The 21,928-nt window shown below is 44.3% G+C and overlaps 1 protein-coding gene across 8 annotated transcripts in view; it reads right to left on the bottom strand.

Annotated features, from left to right (window-relative positions):
• The window catches only part of FAM13A (family with sequence similarity 13 member A), a 325,535-nt gene that overhangs the window by 32,443 nt on the left and 271,164 nt on the right, over positions 1 to 21,928 (bottom strand). For all 8 annotated transcript variants that reach the window (XM_047799215.1, XM_047799220.1, XM_047799218.1 and 5 more), the window contains 3 exons: positions 14,614 to 14,690; positions 13,896 to 13,938; positions 4,911 to 5,058 (listed from right to left, as the gene is read on the bottom strand). In XM_047799215.1, coding sequence (XP_047655171.1) covers positions 4,911 to 5,058; positions 13,896 to 13,938; positions 14,614 to 14,690 — 268 coding nt within the window. The remainder of the gene's footprint in view (positions 1 to 4,910; positions 5,059 to 13,895; positions 13,939 to 14,613; positions 14,691 to 21,928) is intronic.

Here is a 21,928-nt window from a genome sequence, read left to right as displayed (position 1 = left end):
CACAAAAGAAACCCAGCTACTGAGATGATGAATTTCTAAGAAACCTGCACAGAATTAAGGGAGCGGACGTTTTCTCCATCTCACTCCCAACTATGTCTAGGTTATTTAGAGTCTTTACTACTGAGCAGGATGTTGCATTGTCTTCTAAGGAGGCTACTTGGTAGCAATGAAGATACCTGCATGTCCCAGATACAGAAACATGGAAGCCCCATGGGGGGAAGGGGTGGCTCTCCTGGGGCGAGCTTTTCATAAAATGTTCCTCAGTGTTCCAAAATTGAACCTTAGGACAATGGCTGTCCTGTTAAGTTATTCCAGTAGTCTCGCCAACTCTCAGAGTTAGAAGGAACCTTAGGAGCCAGCTTTAGCAACCCAAGCTTCATCCTTCAATTTCAAACATCTTTGCTTTGCCTCGATTTGCCAATTTACAAGCAGGCTCTCAGTGCTCCACTGAGTCATCAATAAACACGTGGAGTGGGGAGGGCTGAGGCGGTGACTGATGACAGCCCCTGACGTGACCGATGACAGCTGCCCATGTTGACTTCGATCCAGGCAGCCACACATGGGAGCGTGGGGGGCCTCGTCCATTCCTAAGTTGCTTTCCTACTGCCTCCCACCCCTCCTGCATCTCAGGCAAGCTAGCACAAGTCCCCGAGAAAGGCCCCGCTGGGCCTCTTCAAATGCACCATTTCCTTGATCCAGAGTCGGGGGAAAGGAGCCCGGTATGAGATGCTGAGTCCTTGGTAGATCTGTTGAGGACCATATAGTTACCGATTTTTCTGATGTGTTCAAAGAGGCATCTATGCTCACGAGGGAGGACCGACCTCGGGTTTCAAAAAAGGCAAATTCGGGCTGTGCTTTTGCCCTGAAACTATACTTGGAAACATTAATGAAAGATACAACCAACCAACACACACACACAGTAGCCATTGTGTGGCTGTGCGGAGCACTCTGCATAGGTCCGCTCACTTAGTCCTTGCAACACACTCCCTAAGAAGACACACCAGAGCTACTGTTCACTACTATGTACTGTGTTACCTACTTAAAGATGCGGAAGCAGGAGTTGCTGTTGTGGCTCAACAGAAACGAACCCCACCGACTAGAATCCAGGAGGATATGGGTTCGATCGCTGGCCTCCTTCAGTGGGTTAAGGATCTGGAGTTGCTGTAAGCGGTGGTGTAGGTCACAGACATGGCTCGGATCCCAAGTTGCTGTGGCTGCGGTGTAGGCTGGCAGCTGTAGCTCCGATTTGACTCCAAGCCTGGGAACCTCCGTAATGCTGCACCTGTGGCCCTAACAAGCAAATAATAATAATGATAATAATAACACTAATAAAGATGGGGAAGTTGAGGCCCAAAGTGGGACACGCTGGCTAGTTTGTCCACAAAGCTGGTTAAGTGGTAGAGCCACAACTGGAACTCAGGATGTGTCTGCTTCTTAACCATCATGGTCCACTGCCGGCGATGATACTTAACGGGCGTTGCGTAGAAAGAGGCATCCAGGTGGAAGTCAAGAGACACTGTGATCTTGAATCACCATTTTGCCTCTTTGGGCCTCAGCTTTCCTAGCGGTACAGTGGGACCATTTAATTGGAGGATTTTTAAGAGGTTCTCTACCATTTTTTTAAAGAGTTATTTATTTATTTATTTATTTTTGCCACACCCGCGGCATATGGAGGTTCCCAGGCTAAGTAGGGGGTTAAAGCAGAACTGTACCTGCTGGTCTATACCACAGCCACAACAACGCAGGATCCAAGCTGCGGCTGCGACCTACACCATGGCTCACGGCAATGCCAGATCCTTCACCCCACTGAGCAAGACCAGAGATTGAACCTGCAACTTCATGGTTCCTCGTTGAATTTGTCTCCACTGTGCCAGGATGGGAATGCCTTACAGAGACTTTCTTAACCAAAGGTATTTTCAATAAGCAGCAAGTGATGAATGAGGTATCTGAAGTGGTTTATGTCCTTTCAAAAAGGTGCTTTAAAACTTAATTTCACTGGGACTAAACTCACAGAGTAATTGGATGTTTATATCTCAGTACTTCCACAAACAGGAGCCCCCAATCAACATGAACTGGCTGATTAGGAACATTCTAGCTTTGCAACTTTCAAAGGCTTTAGTAACTAAGACTAGTTCATTTGCTTTGCGTATTCATTTCATTTTGGAGTATGGAGACCCTAATAATAACCGTAATAGTCGTAATGACAAGGATGATGGCGGTGTGGTCACTGTCACGTGGACAGGTCACACAATGGGCCCCAGGACACAGCCGCACGTAGAGGACAAAAGACCAAGCGTGGATTATTTGGACTCTGAGCCTATGTTCATTCTGAGAAGATTCCACTCTGTGTAACCTATGCTGTCTTTATTAGCTTTATTTCTCTTTTTGCTTCCCTGATACCAAATGCCCCAGGGGCCAGAGGGCATCATTTCCATATGGGAGCACACACCCGGAAGGCGGGTACCAGCAGCCTGCTCATTAGGTACCATCTCACCTGACCGTCCATGACTCTACACGGATGAGAGAGTACAAATTACGGCTCAGGGATGCGGAACAAACAAGCAAACCAAAAAGGGGGCTGCAGGCCATGGTGGTCTGGAGACCAGTGAGAGAGACATAGATGGATACCGGCTTATCCGGTTCGGGGAGCTGTTCCTTCTGCTTTAAATATTTTGCGGCATATTGGCTTCACATTGACAGTTTGGATTAGCGCCAAGTTTATTCCTTATTGGAAAAGCCACCACTTTGTTTCTAACTGAAGCTGCAGAATAAGGTGATAGTTTAGGGACTGGCCTTATTGCTTTCCTCTTAAATACCCTTTATACAACAACTCCTTTATTTTGACTATACTTACAGCTATGGTACCGCTATACCACAACTTGGACATTCAGTAAATAAACCTATACTGAATAAAAAAGTAAACATAAACAAATATACTGAAAGCAGGGACCAAATGATCCAAGTTTCTTGAAATGAATCTGTGTAGATTTTTGAGATATGCAAGTTCAATGACAAATTCAGTTATTGGCAAAGAAAAAAGAAGTTAAAGCAAGTCATTTTGTAAATTACCTTGGATAACACAATTCACATTCCCATGCTGTTAAAATGTATTTTCTCTCCCCATAAGCTTTTAAAATTTCGTCTAGTTTCCCAATTCAAAGCAAAATGTTGGTTCCTTCATATTATTATTTTCTATCTGGCAGAAAGCTCTTTATATTAAGCAGTGAAACAGTTTTAAGAAAACTCTAACTTAGTGTTCAACTGCTATGGAGAGAATTGGCTGCTTTAATTTATGATTAACCAAGATAAAAATAATCCACCACCTGAGTCTGCTTCAGGAGGGTACACCTGTCCCTTTCCTGAGTCAATCATTAAGATTCTGTGGCTAATTCGAATTCTGACCAAAAACTCCAGTTTTTATCTTGAGCTGTATGTTAATGATATGAAGAGACCATATTACAGAAACCCAAATACATCATTTGTTTTGGCTACTGCTTTTATTTGGGTGACAGTGGCTACCATGGGACTTTTTTTTGGGGGGGGGCAGGAGGGTGAAGGTTGTTTTTAATATATGAATTAAGAGCACACCTAATTATTTCCAAATACGCAAAAAAGAACAACACACACTGCCCAGGAACGCTATCAGTTTAAAACAAAACAAAAAACCCCGCATTTTTTTCTCAGTGGATACATTGTGAGCTGGGAAGATTGGACCAAATCTCAGATCAGCTGCTTAATTATGTGAAAAGCACCAGAACGTGTTTCTTAGATTGCAAAGAGGGAGAATTAGAATAAAAAACAGTTTTGTTTTCGCCTCACTGAGCCCTGCCTGGGGGCAAGGAGCTTAACGGGGGCTCCTATTTTTCACCTGGTGGTCTTTGGAGATCACCTTTTGGTCTCTCATCTGAGATCATTAATATAATGAATACTTTTTGGCTCAAAAAGGGGGAGGGGCAGAAGACAAGGAAACCAGTGCTTTTGAAAAAGATTGATTTTTTAAAAAAATAGCTGTGATTCTCTGCTAAGTCATTGTGTTAAATCAGGCTGCATTTCTGCACTCAGGAACACAATTTTTTCCTCTCTGGAGTCACACACACACACACACACACACACACACACACACACACACTGTCTAGAGGCAGATGGACATTTATTTTGGCTATACAGGGATATATGTTTGGAGGCAGACACATCGATAATGGAATAATAGCAGCTTGACTACTGCAAGCTCCTCCCTGAAATACAGTTTGGACAACACAAGGATACCCTCTTCTTCCACAGAAGTAAATTTCTAACGTTTTTGTCAAAATGCTCTAGACGAACCAATCTAAAGCACTGTATCATGGGCTTTCAAGGAGAGGCACTTTTATTCAGTGTCCTCTTTGACAAGCGAATTCCTTATTTTTGCTAAACTGGATTTAAAAAAAAAAATCTGTCCATGAAAACAAACACAGAAGCAAACCAAATCAAAATATTCTTCTTGAAAAATGGCAATGAGATTTAATGAAAGAGGTAGGTGGTTGGCATGTAGCAGGGTGGGGGGGGATGAGGGGAGATCGGTTACATAGCAGGGGTCCTTATTGCTCAGCCTGGTACTCCTTGAGGGAAAATGCACTCACACATCAGCACCCCGGCAAGTCAAAAAGGAAAAAAAAAAAAAAAAAGACTGCAAGGTGACACTATAATAAAGAGCAAGCACATTTTCTTTCTTAGATGGCAATTACTCTTGGCAGCACTTAGCATGACACATTCCTATATCGGGGAAGGATTTTCGGTCACTTAGAAACGCAATCACTTCTGCACACATAGCTCTTGCTCTCACCCATCTATCCACGCGGTTACATGCTCGTTTCTGCTAATTTACATACGCTTTTCCGATATGCAACCATCCAAATACCAGGCGACCCTACCTTCCCAGCTCTTCTCATCACACAAGGCAGTCAGGTCCAGCTCAGGCACTCCGGAGACAAAGCTCTCCTGCGGGTTGTCGGCATCTGGAGTCCGCGGCAGCTTGGCGTCAGGCAGGCTGGGATGCTCCTGGATCTTCATCGCGGGGCTCTGCAATAACAGTACAATGTCCTCCAATCTCCACTGCTCACCAAGACCCCCAAACGTCTGCAGCAATTTCACTCCTGCTGGATGAACCCTCCCAAGCCGCAGCTGCTGAGGTCCGCAGCACGGAAGCCAAAATCATAGCTTGATGCCCCCCCCCCCCCCGGGATGCTAGCTGGCCACCTGCGTGCAAGCAGCAACCGTCCACCTGCGCTCCTTTAACTTTTCTTCTGGGAGAAAGACAAGACGATTTCTGAAGGCTGTTCTTCCTGATAACTGCTGGCAGCTGACGGCCTGGCTGATTACTGACTGGGGCCAGGAAGGAGGGAAAAGGAGTTCGTGTTTCCTTAAAGGAGCATGGCTCTCCGGACTGTAAACAGCAACTCAACCCCAGCTACTGCTGTTGCCAAGGCTGGAGAAGCAACATGGTGTCTTCTGCACGCAGACTTCTCTGGCCCTTAGGTAAACAGTCCTGCACGGCCAGGAGCAGAGGCTGTGTACACGTGTGCTCTCCTGCTGGCCCTGCAGCTTTAGATCAATTATGTGGGGCGAGCTGCACATTCCCAGATTTCCTGTGGTTGTTTTTGCCCAAGTGTGGGGAGAAGAGACTATTTATGGAGGAGCCCTGGGTATGAAAGCATTGTTGCGCAAATTCAAACAGCACAGGGGTTTGGTGTGGCAGCTAGCAGCCAGCAGTGAGGAATATAGACTCTGGAAATGGGCCAAAATCACACAGGGAGCATGACTTTTTTAAGTAAAAAGCCAAGAGCTGGCAAGTCAGCGATGCATAATTTATATCTTACAAATATGCAACTGTCACCTATTTTCTTACCATTCATCTACTCTGAATATTAAGCACTTAGCTACCCTTGGTTTTGTGTATTGGTGGCACCCACACCAGACTAGGATGTCTGGGGAATGGGGACACTCTCCTCTAAAGGCTATTTTAACTGAGTAATTTTATGTTAAAAAAAAATGAAGTCTTTTTTTACCTTTTTTTTTTTGCATCAGATAAAACCAACCATTGTCATACTCTCCTCTCTCATAAAATTATAAACAAAAGTGTTGACTCATAAATATACTTCTCAAGTGGCACAGATCTGTATGAAAGATGTTCCTTGCGAAAATCTGGAAATTGATGTAGGCAAATCTACCATCATTAAATAAAAAAGCCCCAAACATCTGGAAATCATCAATGATTCCATTAAGGTATGAGAAATGCTCTTCTACTTAAAATAAAGCACTACTAAGTCTCCCGGCTACTTTTAATAGCTATTCAACCTACTTTGATATCACCAGGGGAATAGACAGAGCTTTTACTACTATATTTCCATGAGACGAAGCATTTTCTTCACATTTGGGATAAAATGAAATCTCATCCATCAGTTCATGACAAGCTACTAATGTCAGATGGAAACACCAAGTTAACCTAGGGTTTAAGACACTTAAAAAATTCTGCTCATCTATTGCGGGGGGGGGAAAAAAAACCCACATTAAACAATTATGCCACAAAAATCATTTGTTCCCTGGGCTGAATCCTAAGAGGACTGGGGTTGAATGACTGACCAAATCTGGTGCTCAGTTTTTTAAGTTACAGAGTCAATTAGTCACCAATCATGTGTGTGTGTGTGTTAGAACCTCATACAGCAAATAATCGTTTTCTCAGTAAGTATTTCTACTGTTTGTTACACTTAGAGGCATAAAAAAGGGAAGAGTATAAGAAATACGATTGCATGTTTCTTCATGAGGAACATCTATCAAGCCACTGGTGCTGTGCAGGGTGCAGAGTGAATTTTCCTTCCGGGCAGACCAGGGTTTGAAGTACGACTGACATTTACTAGGTCTGTGCCCCGGCTGAGCTGTTTCCCTCCTGAGCCTCCAATTCCTAATCTACAAAATGGCATCAGTAATATCAGTCTTGCAAGGTTCCTTTGAAGATCTGAGAGAAGGTATGAAAGGTCCCTAGCGTGGTGCCTGGAGCAGAAGAGATGCGCAAATGGAAGCGAACCTTCTTTTTATTTCTATTAGGAACCATGGGAAGACAAGTAAAATACCATGGTACCTCAAAAAGCTGAAGAAGCTGGCGAGGAGGCACTTATACCTGCAAGTCATACAGGGTGTGGCAGAGCCTTACTTGGAGCTCTAATGAAAACATCAGAGGACAGAGTCTCTCGTGTTCCCATCACAGATCGACAGGTGCAATAGTGATCTGGGGCCCTGTGGGGTCAGAGCATCGGGGAGGGGCTCCCATCGTACAGAAGAGGAGGAGGCACATGTGCAGAGGTGCGCAGGGGCGAACCACCTGGACCACAGCAGAGAAGCAGCCCCGGGGGCGGGCCCTCAGCGCGGATGCAGAGGCCATCAGCTGAGCAGATGCTGGGCTGACACCGGCCTTGCAGGCTGGGCCAGGTTCGGGTTTTGCCATGTGGCAGATAACGGAAAGCCGCGGAAGGATTTAAAACAACTAAGCGTGGACGAACGGGTGTTTTCCAGACTGATGCCTTCCTCGGGGAGATGCACGCCCTGGGAAGACCCGCAGACCTAAGAGCTGGGTTCCCAGGCAGCCCGCATCGTTCCTCGCCCTAATCGCTGGCTCTGCTCCCCGTGGTACCCGGGTTCCCTCACGACGCTGGAGAGTCCTGCAGTGCTTGACACGACAAGTGTAAAATCCTGGAATTCCACATACACACCAGCTGCTTTAAAATGTGTACTCTTTATGACTGCCACATCTGAATGAACACCGACTTCTAAGTAAGACAATTAGATTTTCCTTAATTGTTTTCTCCAAAATACACGGATTGATTCATTTCTTCGACAAGACGGTTGGGGGCGCCCACTCCGTCCTGGGCTCTCTGCCAGACACGCAAGCTCCCGCACTAAGGGGGCCGACCTTAGAGTGGAAGGGACTCGGTGTGCTCAGGGAAGCTCTGAACCCTCGATTTTGGTGCCGTGCAACAGTGGACGGCAAGCTCGCCTTGTGATTGTCGAGCCGCTCTTCCCAGCGTTCAAATAAGGTCTGGGGGTTAGGAATGTAGCAGCAGGAGAGATTACCCCCTGGGGCAGGATGTTGGGATGGACAGTCTTTTGCAAGATTCTATTATTCGAACAGAGAATGAGGGCAAAATTTTATTAGCTTACTCAATAGAGCTGTCTATTATATGGCAGGTGCTAGAGAGATACAAATATGAAATTTACTTACACATTTAAGAAATAATTTTTGAGGACCTACTTTGGGCTAGACAGCATTTTAGACAGGGGAGAAACTTTCGTGGACCAAATAAAGCCTTTGTACTAAGAAGCTTTATGGAAGGGGACAATTAATACAGAAGAAACAGCCAGGTAGTAATCTGGAGGGTGGAGGAAAAACAGAGCAGGGTAAGGAGAAGGAGGGAGGTAGAGGCCACAGCCTGCAATTTTATACTGGGTGGCCAGGGATGGCCTTTCCAATGAGGGGACATGTGAGTGGGGACGTGAAGGAGATGTTCTTCTGTGGGAAGAGCATCTCAAGCAGAAGGGAAGCATGTGCAAAGGCCCTGAGACATGGTTTTCTTGTATATGCTGAGGAACAGCAAAGCGGTCACTGTATCTGGAGTCGAGCAGAGGCCTGTCAGGGATGCTCTGTGGGGGTGTTGAGAATAGGGACTGTGCTGTTTATAACAGGCATCATTCACACTGCAGACCTGTGTTAAATTACACGAGCTTCTGGACTTCCTGGCCGATCTGCGTGCAGTGGAGAGATGCAGCCTACATAAACCCATAGCAGCTGGTGCAGCCACAGGCACCCTCGGCATGGCTCGCCCACCAACAAAGCCCTGTGCTCAGTGCTCTGATCAGCCCCTGGGGCTGCTCTTCCACTTGCCTGCTGCAGCTGGAGGCCCACTTCCCAGCGTCCGGCCCCAATGATCTCTGAGCCCAACACAGTTGCCTTGCCTGTGGTTGCAGAGCTGCTGGTGTGGGCCCTGGGTTTACGGGCACATGGAGCTGAGGACACTGCTCGGTGGCTGTAACGATCCACTGGCAAACACCTCCTCATCCTCACACATATTTGTCAGCCTAACCTGGGTGAGGCGCTCTGCCAGGTTATTTCACACCCTCTAAAGGTGCTTACTGTATAGTATTCACGCCTCTCTTACTATATCAATGTCAAGGACCTTCTTTAATACCAAAATAGTTTTGGTTTCAACTTTCATTGAAAAGGCAACAAATGGTGCCTTAAGTTAAATCAGAGTAGCTACATTAACTTCACAATTTCCAAGTCAGAGATGCTGGTGCCATGCTGTCGCGCACACCAAACCCTTGTGGAAAATGTTGCATCATGCGAAAGCACACGAAATATTCATGAAATGAAATAAACGGAGTGTCTGGCTCTTGAGGAGAGGCAACAAAGGATGGCAGGTAGGGGCTGCAGCATCAGAGACCCGAGTATAAATACCTGGGGACCAGCTGCAAGATTTTAATGCATAAACTTCTTTGTACTTGAGATTGTTTTTCCCTAATGCAGAAATACAACTCCATAAAGTTTTGAAGATTAAGGGAAAAGCCATGCAGCATTAAAAACAGCTAGCCCATAATCACTGGACAAGAAATGCTCTTTCTATTTATACACTATTTCCCCTTCCCATTCATTTGGCAACTGTTTATTGAACACATACTATGTGCTAGGCACTGGAGTTGCAGGAATTAACAAGAGAGGGGATTGAGTGTGGATGAGATTGACTTATCACATAAGTACCAGGTCACAGCCATGTTATAAAAGAAAAAGACAGGGTGCTAGGCAGCAAATAAGACCACTCGCCTTGCCTGGGGCCACAGACAACATTCCACATTCAGGTCAAGGAGCCGTTAACCATGGGTCTATCCACCTGATTTTTGTTGAGACTTGTTGCTGTCTGGCTGGGTCTGGCTCCTTCTACCCCAGCTTTATTGATCCTGCTCCTTTCCTGGTTTGGAATGGCTGGTGACGTTGTGTTCCACCTCCTTCCCCTCCATGCACAGGGTCTGGATAAGTGGCCTAACTACCAGCTCACCAGAGCCGGGAGAGACAGTATCAGCGTGCGGTGCGTGCGTAAGGCCACGTGCACAGGACGGAGCCACACAGAGCGAACAGAAGAGCCACATGCACGTACACACATTTACTGTTTGGCCTGACAATAAAGGAAAATGAACACAACAGATCCCCAAATTCATGTCAATTATGAAGCTTCGGTAGCCTTTTGAGACTGGATGGGACTGGAAGCGCATCTAAACACATTTTTTTGGTTCTCATATTAAAGCCAGTAACAAAATCTTACAGCTTCCACGAAATACAGTGAAGAGGAAATAACAGAGTCATCCATTTCAGAAATACTTGTTGATGGGATATTTCAGCATTTATCTCAAACCTTCTCAGGGCACATAAAAGCCTGCATTTAAGCTCTTCAGATCATTAATATTAATTCTCACGCTTGATTAAAAAGTTTTATCTTCTCCCCTTCTCTGAAGCAGGATAAGAAAAGGGGAAATAGGCTTTTGTTTATTATGAATGTCCTGTTTGTTATCAAAGGTATGCTCCTAAGCTCTTCTAAGCAGCAGGCTTAGAAAGCATAAAGAATGTAAAAATATCTTGAAAGAATTTAACACTTCATTAACCTTATGCTTCTGATTATAATGACTTCTTCCAGATAAGGGAATAGCCTCCCATGTAGTTAATGACTTTTCCACCTTTTGCTTTTGTGACAAGAAAAAAAGATTAAGGATGAGGCTGTAACTTGCATATTCTGGATTTTATACGGAAGCATGAAATAGCTCCACAAGAGAAAATAACTTATCGGGAGGAGTGAAATGGAGGCGTCAAGTATAAACTTCATTGCAGACAGAACTCTGAAAATCCATACTCTTGAGTGTCTGCTTTCAGAATCTAGACATTGCCAGTTTTAAAAACCACCTCTCTCCTGGATCCTTCCAGTTGTCAAATGAGTTTAAAGACAAACAGGAGAACAAAGACTCCGAACTCCACTCCACGTGCTCAGGGAACAGGGTGCTAGGCTTTTGCACATGTCATCTTATTTCATCCAGTCCAAGCAGGAAATTTTATTAAAATGTCAGCCTCTCTAAAACGGAGCTGAAGAAATTATACTTTCGTTTTTGGCATTTTGAAGTGCCTCTAACTCTTTCCCCATCGCCAATGTGTCACTAAACAGATTTTTAATACAAACCACGTAAGAAATGCGGGTGAACCAGAAATGGATAACTCTGACCATCCGAGATCTCAGCTTTGGGATAAGATTCGTTGTATAATTCAAATAAATTAAAAAAGACAGGCAACAAAGGAGAGGCCCCCGTTTCCTTTCCAATACATGCATTCAAACAAAGCACACTTGATACTGCAGAATGATGCTTTAAGAAACAAAGCCACAGATGTGCCTGCCTTTGCCTTTGAGCAGCAGACTGGGAGACAGCCTCTCTCTGCTCAGGTACCCCTAAGGATCGTTTCTGAGGCTGGAGGTTATAATAGTCCTCATTCTAATGAAAACATTAGTCAAACGAGAAAGACAAACCACCTTCCTCCTAGAGCGCTCATCTGCGGCGCCATCCTGTATGAATCTGGGCATTTATGGGCAAAAATTCAAAGGGCAAAATTCATGAGGACGAAATCTGCCCTAATGGAAAATGAAGCTGGAAACACTATCAGATCCATTCATAGGGGACAGGTGCCTTTGAGCATCTCAATCTGATGCTATCGGAGACGCGGAAAAAAATACCCAAGACACTTCAATAGAATTCTAGGAGGGGTAACCCAGCTCCAGACTGACTGACTTTCCAGCTCTGAAATTTGGGAATGATTGCAGTATTATTAGAAAACCAGATTGACTATGTGGGTTGTATCAATTCCAGAAAGTACTATATATATGAAAAGGTACGAAATTATAATACACGGTAAACAAGGGAAAGGGCTTTAAAAATGAAAGCCGGGCCTTTTCATGGTCCTTCATTAACAATAAAATATGTTTCTTTCAGGGAAAGAAAGTGGGAAATGATTCTTGCTTGGTGGAGGGATGTCTTTTTCCCTCTCCTTTGGAGCAGTTGTGAGAGCAAGATGACACGGAGGGCTTAGTCTAGGTTTTAATTCACTGCCTAATTTTATCTCCTGGCTCAAGGGACCATGATGACAACGATTATTAATGGTGAGTGTGTCAGGAGTGCCTGCCGTGGGCTGGGTGCTGATTGGTAAATGCTCACAGGCGACACATGGCAGGAAAGGTCCTGGCCCGTGGAAGAAAGATTTGAGATTCTTTCCCCATGACGCCGTCACTGCCATGGGAGCCGCTGCCCCAAAACACCAAGACAAACTGAGTTCAGCGTGGGTTTCGTTTGGGTACCACTGGGAACTTATGAGTTAATGTGACAAAGTTCCCCCACGAAGGTTGCTTCCTACCCTTTTATCTCTTACAGGATGAGAGGCACGAAAGGCAAGCACAGAGACCTCTCCGGGAGGCTGGCAAAGCCATTTGCTTTAAAAAATTTGCAATGGCATGTCGAGCAGGTGCTTGCTGGGAACAGAGGAAGAGGCAGAGAAAGGATGAAACAGAAGGAGAAGAAAACCACGGTCTCATGGAGACACCCCTCTCTGAAAAGAGCTACCCAGAGATAAGGACAAAAATGCCCATTTAGTGCCTGGGTCCCAAGGAGGGAAGCATAAAAGGGATGAAAGAAGTGGCTTAGAGGCTGTGAAGTCAGAGAGAGGAAGCCTCTCCTTCCTACCATCTGGCTGGATTAACGAAGGCGTGAACATGAGAAATTGCACATGAGGAGGCTAGAAGCCGGGGTTGGGGTGGGGGTGTTGTCAGGTGGCTATTCATTTCCAGCAATTTTATGCCCAGTTTTACCTGGGTGTGCTTTTTTTCTAAGAAGGGGCTCCAGAGCTTTCAGATTCTTAATCTGCTAGGTACGAAAACTCGATGGAGGCAGGAACTGCAGCTGTTACTAAAGACCAGCTCCTAGCACAGCACCTGCACATAGTAGGACTCCATATATATGACTGAGGTCAGAAGGGAGTGTCCAACAGGGATTAGGAATCACTAGGGTAGAAGACGAGGTCTGTGGATAATTAATATATCCAGAGTCAGAATCCAAGAACAGGCTGAGAAAAGCTTTAATTCTTGCCAAAAAGAAAGCTGATAATAAGACTGAAGGTGGAGTTGGAAGCACTGAGACGCAGAGGATAACATACCCATGCATGAATGAAAAATGGAGCTGAGCACACTGAATGGAAGCCAGCTTTGGGAGCAAAGGAAATCAGATACTTAGGTCAATGTGGCAATGCCTCAGAGGACCACAGGGAAGCCAGGAAAGTAACTGAAACTTTAAGATATGGACAACAGAAAGGAATTAGATATTTTTTTTTCCCTCTGCAGGTTACTTAAAACAAGACACAAAGGTCAGAAAATGCTTTGGATGTATTAGATTTAACTGATTTTGTGTTAACTTCAAAATTAATGAGATAATCTCTGTGACAAATCCACGAAGCCTCACCACCTATTTATTTATTTCGGTCACTTAAAAAATGCATGAAAAAATGGAAAAATCTAACCAGCAGCTTTGCTTTTTTGTTTTGTCTTACGGTACAGAAAATCGAAGGAGAAATCGCCAGGCTATTAAAGTTTCTCTCACACTCAAAAGAATTTCAAGAGCCAAGGAATGAAATTTTTGCGATTTCTCAAGAATTGTGCTGGCTCGCTATTTGCCATTCTCACCAGTCAATATCCCATCACTTAATCCCTGCATCCCTTACTGATAAGCAAATCATACCGCCCACAGACTCTCACGAATGTCACGGTCACAGTCTGCCTCGTTCAGCTACTCACCTCAAAATGCTGCGTGTGTCTGCCTTCTTTTTCATGTTCTTTGCTACAAATGACAGCAACAACAAAATGTCATAAGATGTCACACTGTTTTATAACATTGCTTCTCACCCACCACAGTGAAGATTTCAGGTATTTTAAAAGTAGGCTCGGTAGCTTTAAATAAAATTCTTATGACATTCAACACCAAAACAAGGAGTTCCCGTTGTGGTGCAGCGGTGAACGAATCCGACTAGGGACCATGAGGTTGTGGGTTCGATCCCTGGCCTCACTCAGCGGGTTAAGGATCCGGCGTTGCCATGAGCTGTGGTGTGGGTCGCAGACGTGGCTCAGATCCCACGTTGCTGTGGCTCTGGAGGAGGCCAGTGGCTACAGCTCCAATTAGATCCCTAGTCTGGGAACCTCCATATGCCATGGGAGCAGCTCAAGAAAAGGCAAAAAAATAAATAAATAAATAAATAAAATTAAAAAAAATAAAAAAACAAAACAAAAAATGAAGCAAAATAAAAATTGAGGAGCATAAAACACGCACACGGTTATCTGCCTTGAAAAGCACCACGGGGGAGTTTCCATTCGAAGCATTGTCCTTGCTATAAAATACGGTTGGTAAACAGAGAGTCCCTTAATTCTATTCTTTTTAGTTCTTAAACATTGTATTAAGGGAAAAACAAAATCTATTCATGGTCTTGTAAACAACGTTAGGAGAAAGCTCTAAAATTACCTCTCATTGGACATCAATGCCACATCCTGAGGTCCAGGCCTCTCCTGAGACGGTGTGGGACTGACGCTTTCCATATTCTGTAACAAAAACACTGTGGGTCGCCCAGTAGGAACAGTAAGAAATACACAACAATAGACCTTCCTTTTTTTAAAATAGAAAAATCAGAGAATATGCAGGCATCAATGACTTCTAGTCCTCGGATGCCTATCTTTGTGAAAACCGGTAAAATCATGACAGTTTATTATATGCTGCTGGCCTAAAACTGTATGTTGAACTTTATCGGCCCATTCACAAAGCTCTCTGGCAGCAACGCAGCAAAGGTCACTGTGCCCTATAACGTCCTTATGGGGTATTATCCACATTTTATAGCTAAACATAGCAAAACCCAGACTCTGAGACCACCAGGGGCCCTGAGGACTAGACTTGAGGAATCTGACCTTGAATCTAATCAGAAGCCACTGCAACATTCGTTGCTTATTTAAACATCTTTTCACCTGGGGGAATATGCAGCTTATACCTAAGCTGTCAAATATCCATGAATAGAAATGGAGTGAAGAGCCTTCGTAACTGTGATATTTAATGTTAAATCTTTATATTAACCAAATGGAAACAAAATGAAAAGAGGAAACTTACTTGAAACAGCATGTATTTCATTCGGGCCGACCAAGAGGGCCTAATGCTTATCAGGAAGGCTATCTGTAAGGTTTTTTGACCACCTCTGTGAAAGAGGCCCACAGATTCTACACACAACTCAGGCGACTTGAGCACAGAAGTGAAGCCGTCCCCACGCAGGAAGAGGCCAATAGGCAAATAAGAGCACGTTTACATTCAGCAGACTCCAACACACAGGGGTCTTGGCGATTTGAGCCCAAATTTTGTTGAACTCAAAGATTCATACCTGCATTAAAAGACCACTAAGCAAAATCGATGTACTGTGTGTTACTGAAATAAAGAACACACACCGAAGCCACATGTGTTCATCTACGTATTTATGATCTCCCGTTATGAAAAGCCCATTGCAAAGTCAATCTGATTAGGTTTCACAATAATCCCATGAAATTGACACATATAAAAATCTCCATGAAATAAGCATATAATTAGAGTGGATACCTCATCTTTGGCTTGGTAAATGGATACACTATTTTCTGTTTGGGATCGTGTGGGCCCCTTGTCTGGATTTCTTAAAATTTAAAACCCAAGGCTCCATCAAAGAACAAAACCCAAGGGAGAGAACGTGCCGTTGACAGCTATAACGGTTCTGGTGTCGGGATGTTTGGGTCTGAATCCTAACTCCACCGAGTATGACCCTCCTCGACCCTCAGTTTCCTCCTCTAGAAAAGGGGGGTTGGCAACAATACCTAACACAGGACGAGACTGAGGGTTAAATGAGATAACACACGCAAAGCACTAGAAACACACGTGGTACATTTAGTGAACATGTGGCTGGTGTTATTAGCATGTCTAAACTGTGCCGTGAAATCTTCAAGGAAGTATCTTCCGGCTCTTTGCCCACAGGTAAGATGATGCCCCAAGACCTGGAAAGACAGTGTGTGTGTCGGCCACCACTGCACACCAGTGTGCCCCTGAGGTTAAGTCGCAGAGTTCATTTTCGAATGCAATCTGAGCAATTTTGAAACATGACGACACATAACTATTTTTACATTTTTATACCTCTAAAGTTCGCGTGAGAAGAGGCCACTCTAAAACAGCTCTCAGTAAGTCACGGTTGCTCTTATTACCTGAACGTGATCTTCCTGATAAAGAGGGATCCAGCTGTGACAGGGAATCTTTGTTCCCAATGGTAATCTTCAAATAGATTATCCAAATCTTTAGTGTAAGATCTAGTACAGCTGTATCAGGTTTTCCTGACGCTCTGAAACATGAATGCCCAGGGAAAGCACCTACTCACTACCTTCAGATCCCACTGTTAGTGAAATACCTTCACAGTTACATGCGAATGACGGTTTCAGAAGAAATAAAAATCTGCAGGTCAAGGCTAAGACATACTCAGGAGAGAACAGAAGATAAATCAAATTACGCACTTAAAGGTATTTCAGTTAGAAGAATGTTAGAAGATGGATCTTTTCCTAAACAGAAAGAACCAAGATATAATCAATATAGGTTTCGAGAATTCTAGAGAAAACGATACGTCACGTTCTACAATAGAAAGCCTTGCAAAAAGTGGTTGTGAAATGTGAGAAAGTTTAGCTGATCTTTGGGGTTAAAACAGGTAACTTCAACTCCCTAGCCTGCCCCACTTTTTACATACTGTTTGATTCTTATGAATAAGGAAACTCTCCAACGACCTGAGTTTTCATAGATGGAATTGACAAGGGGTAACCCTCAGTATCATGCGATATTCTTTCCGGAAGCTTTGTGATAATTCCAACTTTGATGCCGTCTTCCACACATCTGAGACGACTGAATATTCATAGTTTGCTTTTCACCAAAGCAGCACACGAGGACACAATGTTCCTTTGCTAAGGTAGCTCCGTTGCCCCCCTACCTCTTGGAAACGGGAACATGTGAAGAATGTGTTACAATTGGCAAGCAACCCACCTCCATTTTTTTCAAAATGAACCTAAAAAAGGGAGCTAAGATCTAGAAGCACAGCAACAAAAGTACCTATTTCCATGGGTCCCAAACGTTTTATAGACGGTAACTTCCATCCTTTGCCTAAGGGTGAAGGGAGGGAAGATTAAGAAATAGATCAGCACTTCCCCATTTCCCTGAGATGGGGAAGGGAAAAATGGAACCTACAGGTCAAAGTAACAGCTGGAATGTAGAAAGCTTCCATTGCAAGAGAAGTGAGCTATTGGACTTCCAAATGCTCTGCAGTTGTTAATAGCACCAGTCTTAGGAGAAAATACTAACTCAATGCCTCTGGAAGGTTTTGAACTGTTTTATGTCCCAAACACTGAGCAGTTCATTAATGTTTTCAGTTATTAAAGGCTGAGGTAATAGGATTCTTAGAAAACATGTTTTATTGCATTAATTTTAATTTTAATTGAGTTAGGATATTTTACAGGTAATAAGTAATTTATTTTATTTATTTCTTCTTGCTTTTTTTTTTTAGGGTGGCACGTGTGCAATATGGAAGTTCCTGGGCTAGGGGTTGAGTTGGAGCTATTGCTGCTGGCCTACGCCAGAGCCACCACAACGTCAGATCGGAGCTGTGTCTTTGACCTACACCGCAGCTCACGGCAACAATGGATCCTTAACCTACTGAGCAGGGCCAGGGATCGAACCTGCATCCTCATAGGTACTAGTCGGGTTCGTTACCACTGAGCCACAAGGGGAATTCCTGGTAATGGGTACTTTCAAGAAATAACAAAGAATGGACTGTTATCTTTAAGTAATTTGATAAAACTGCTTTTTGAACTGCATTAAAGAAAGATAAAGCCTACCCAATAATCCATAAAGCACTGTCTCTCAGAAAGCCTACTGGTGACTTTCAAAACATACAGATTTGCTATGATATGATTTATTTGGACAATTTTTGGGTGTCAGAAGAAACCGAATTTTAAGAACCACCCTCTTCAATTATAAAAATGACCTCAAATCTATAAAGAGCAAAAGTCTTGACAAATTAGCTTTAGACTTTAATTCTTCCCCCTCTTGGCCCCCTCTCTGTTTTGGCATTAACAGCTAGGCTCCAAACCTGTCTGACCACTGAAGCACTTGAAAACACTTGGAGCAAAAACACATTTGTCTTCTAAAACTATAAAATGCTGACAAAGCCTTTATAGAGGACACTAAAAACAAAAATATATACCTTCTCTCAGTATACAAACAGCTCAGTTTGAAGGCTGCAGGGAACACTGCTAGTCAAAACAGGTTCATTATTCTAACCTTGAGTTCTAAAAGAAGGTGAATTTTTGATATATTCTCATTAACAAAGGACTCATGGCAAATTTGAATTTCTTTTTGTATCTTTCTGTATGTTTTATGTTTTACAGCTTAAAACTGTATAAACGAAACTATATGCAAAAAGAATCTCTGGTACTGGGGGAGGATGCTTATGGAAGAGCTGGCCAGCTGTCCATGAAAACCCATGCCTTGTCTGTAATGATGGAGCCACGTGCCCAGGAACAACACCTCCCTTCCCCCAGCCTCTCTGGCCGTTAGGTAGGGCCCTGCGACTGCCCTCTCCCCGAGAACGTGAGGGGTGGTATACGTGCTTTCCAGGCCTGGCTAATAACTTGCCTCACCATGTTCATGCCTTGGTGCCCAGTCTCTTCCCAGTCTGAGCTGGGATGGAGAGGAAACCCATGAGTGCCCTGGAAGCTACTTGCTGAAGACAGCAGGGAGTCAACTGGCCTGGGTCCCTGAAACACCACATGGAGCAAGTCTTCTCCCTCCTCTCCCAAGCCCTAAATTCCTCCCTCAGGTGGTCATGGGAGAAAGAACTTTTATGCGTTTAAGGCCTTGCATTTGGGGTCTTTTTGTTACCCAGATACCCTAAACAATATGGCAATCTTCCACTTGCTCACGTTTCCAAACACTTTTTTTTTTTTTTTGGTGAGTGCTGAGCTACAGTGTAGAATGGTGAGTGGTGAATCAGACAGACACCTGTCCTTGCCACCGTGACTTCTGTATTTTGGTCACTGCTCCATCTGTAGTTTGCCACACTGTTAATATTTTCTTCGTTTTTAAGATAAGTTCTATCTGAAGAGCCCTCACTTCCCTTGGACTATTCTTAACACCGTTGCCAGAGTGATTCTTTCAAAAGATACTTCAGAAAATGACTTTTTCCCCCTTTAATCCTCCAATGGCTCCTCATGTCACTCAAGGTAAATGCTCAAGGTCTAAAAATGGCTACAAAGTCTTAAGTGATCAGGCCCCTTGCTCTGTCTCTGACTTCATCTCCTACAGTGCTTCTCCCTCAGCTCTACTCCAACCATGGCAGCCTCTTGCTCAGCCTCAAAAGACTAAGGCTGTTGCTCCCTCCACCTGAAAAGTCTCTCCCCAGATACCCTGATGGCTCCCTCCCTCCTCTCCTCCAGGTCCTTGCACCAGTACCAACCTCAGGGACACCTGTCCCGAAAACGCAATCTGCGCAACATCAGTCATTCACCACCCACCCAATGCCCATCTTGTTCACCCTCTTGTTTCTTATCGGTCTTGTCCCTTGAGAATATAAACTCAGGATGGCAGAGAGTGTATCTGTTTTGATCACGAAGGATCATTTTGTCCTTAGTGCCTGAAACAGTGCTTGCCAAATAGCTCATTGTTGTATGACTGAAAGAATGGATACTTTTAAATCAGTGGCTCACAATGGTGAGCTTTTTTTCCCATTATACTGACACCACTCAGAGAATCCCTGTCAGGTATTTTCTGATAGGAGTTCTTGCTGAGTTGTCTTCCATTAAAAACAAGAGCTGATGAGAAAGAGAAAGACAAATACCGTATGATATCACTTATATGGAGAATCTGAAGTGTGGCACAAGGGAATCTTTTTACAAAACAGAAACAGACCCAGGCACATAGAGGACAAGCTTGTGGTTGCCAAGGGGACGGGGGGTGGAAGGTGGGATGGACCGGAAGCCTGGGGTTAGCAGATGCAAACTATCACATTTAGAAAGGATGAACAATGGGGTCCTGCTATATAGCACAAGGAACGATATCCAATCTCCTGGGACAGACCGTGATGCAAAAGAATATAAAAAGTGTGTATATATGTATATGTATAAATGAGTCACTTTGCTGTACAGCAGAATTTGGCACAACACTGTAAATCATCTATCCTCTAATAAAAAAATAAAAAATAAAAGAGCTGAAAATTTCTGCCTGAAATAAATGACTGGTTCTCAGCCGCAGATAAAATGGTTTGGAGAAGGACAGGGGGAGCGTAGAGGCATGAAGATAGGCTGGGTGGCCCTTCGGATTTTCCAGACTAGTTATAAAAAGAGCCTCGGCTACGTGATGGTAACACAAAGGGAAAGAAGGGACAGACGTATTTTCCAATAGAATCAACTAAATTTGCCAAAGGATTGAAAAGCTGGAAGAAGGACTGGGAAGAAGGAAAAGGCAAGGGCTTAGGAAATGACTAAGAAGGTGATGAGTGGATGAAATCGGAGGGATACACGGAGTGAAAAAAGAGACAGGAGGAAAAGATGATGAACCTGGCTTTCACAGGTTGACTGTGAAGCCCCGTCTGCGGTGAGCTGCAGAGAGCATCATGTAAATGCTGATTTGGAAGTCACCTGCAGAGGGGACTTCTGACACCGTGGGAGTGGAGAAGCTCTCCCGTGAAGAGCAGTTGGAAAAGAGCTACGAGGCAATAACCTGCACGACCTTCACACCTAAGCCTGCTTTGCAGGAGATAAGCCCGTGATGCTCCGGAGGAGAAGGAAATAGTCATTATGGTGAAGAGGTCAGCACCAGAGAGGCCACGGGACGAGTCCTGAGAAAAGCGGACAACCTTTCAAGCACCACGAGGCCTTTGGGAGGTCAAGGACCAAGCAGGCAATAGCTCAGGGCTTTTTTTTTTTTTTCATTAATTTTTTTTTTTTTTTTTTGGTCTTTTGAGGGCCACATCCATGGCATATGGAGGTTCCCAGGCTAGGGGTCTAATCTGAGCTGCAGCTGCCAGCCTACACCACAGCCACGCCAGATCCAAGCTGTGTCTGCAACCTACACCACAGCTTGTGGCAACGCCAGATCCTTAACCCACTGAGCGAAGCCAGGGATCGAACCCGCCATCTCATGGTTCCTAGTCGGATTCGTTTCCGCTGCACCACAATGGGAACTCCAATAGTATAGTGCTCTTAAAAGACCAGTTCCAACCTCATATCCACCCAGGGACACAGAGAAAGCAGCTTCTTCAGAGAAGTGGGGAGTAGAATCTGGATTACAGGGGTTAAGCGAGTGTGGGAAGAACTGGAAATGCAGACTGTTCAAAATTTTTGATGGGAAGACAGAGGGAAGAGATGGGACATCAGAGCAGAGAGAGTAGAAAGGATCTAAAATATGGACTGTTTTCAGTTTTTCCTGTTCTTTAGCACATTTCACTGCATGTAAGGTGCACAAAAGCCCACAGAGAGACACTAATACTCCTTCGTTACAGATGAAGTCACGGAGGCTAAATAACATGCCCCCTTGCCGTAGCTGCTATGTGACAAAGCTGGAATTGAAATTTAGGTCTGCTGATAAGGCCTATGCTCCTTCCTTGAACCCTGCCTATGATTTCAGAGGGTACATGTCACATTAAATAGATGCTCGTGGGCATGCCCATTGTGGCTCAGGACTAATGAACCCGACGAGGACGCATGAGGACACAGGCTCGATTCCTGGCCTTGCTCAGTGAGTTAAG

The sequence above is a fragment of the Phacochoerus africanus genome, chromosome 10 (assembly GCF_016906955.1).
Source record: "Phacochoerus africanus isolate WHEZ1 chromosome 10, ROS_Pafr_v1, whole genome shotgun sequence".
Classification (NCBI taxonomy): Eukaryota; Metazoa; Chordata; class Mammalia; order Artiodactyla; family Suidae; genus Phacochoerus; species Phacochoerus africanus.
This window is presented reverse-complemented; position numbering and strand designations above follow the sequence as displayed.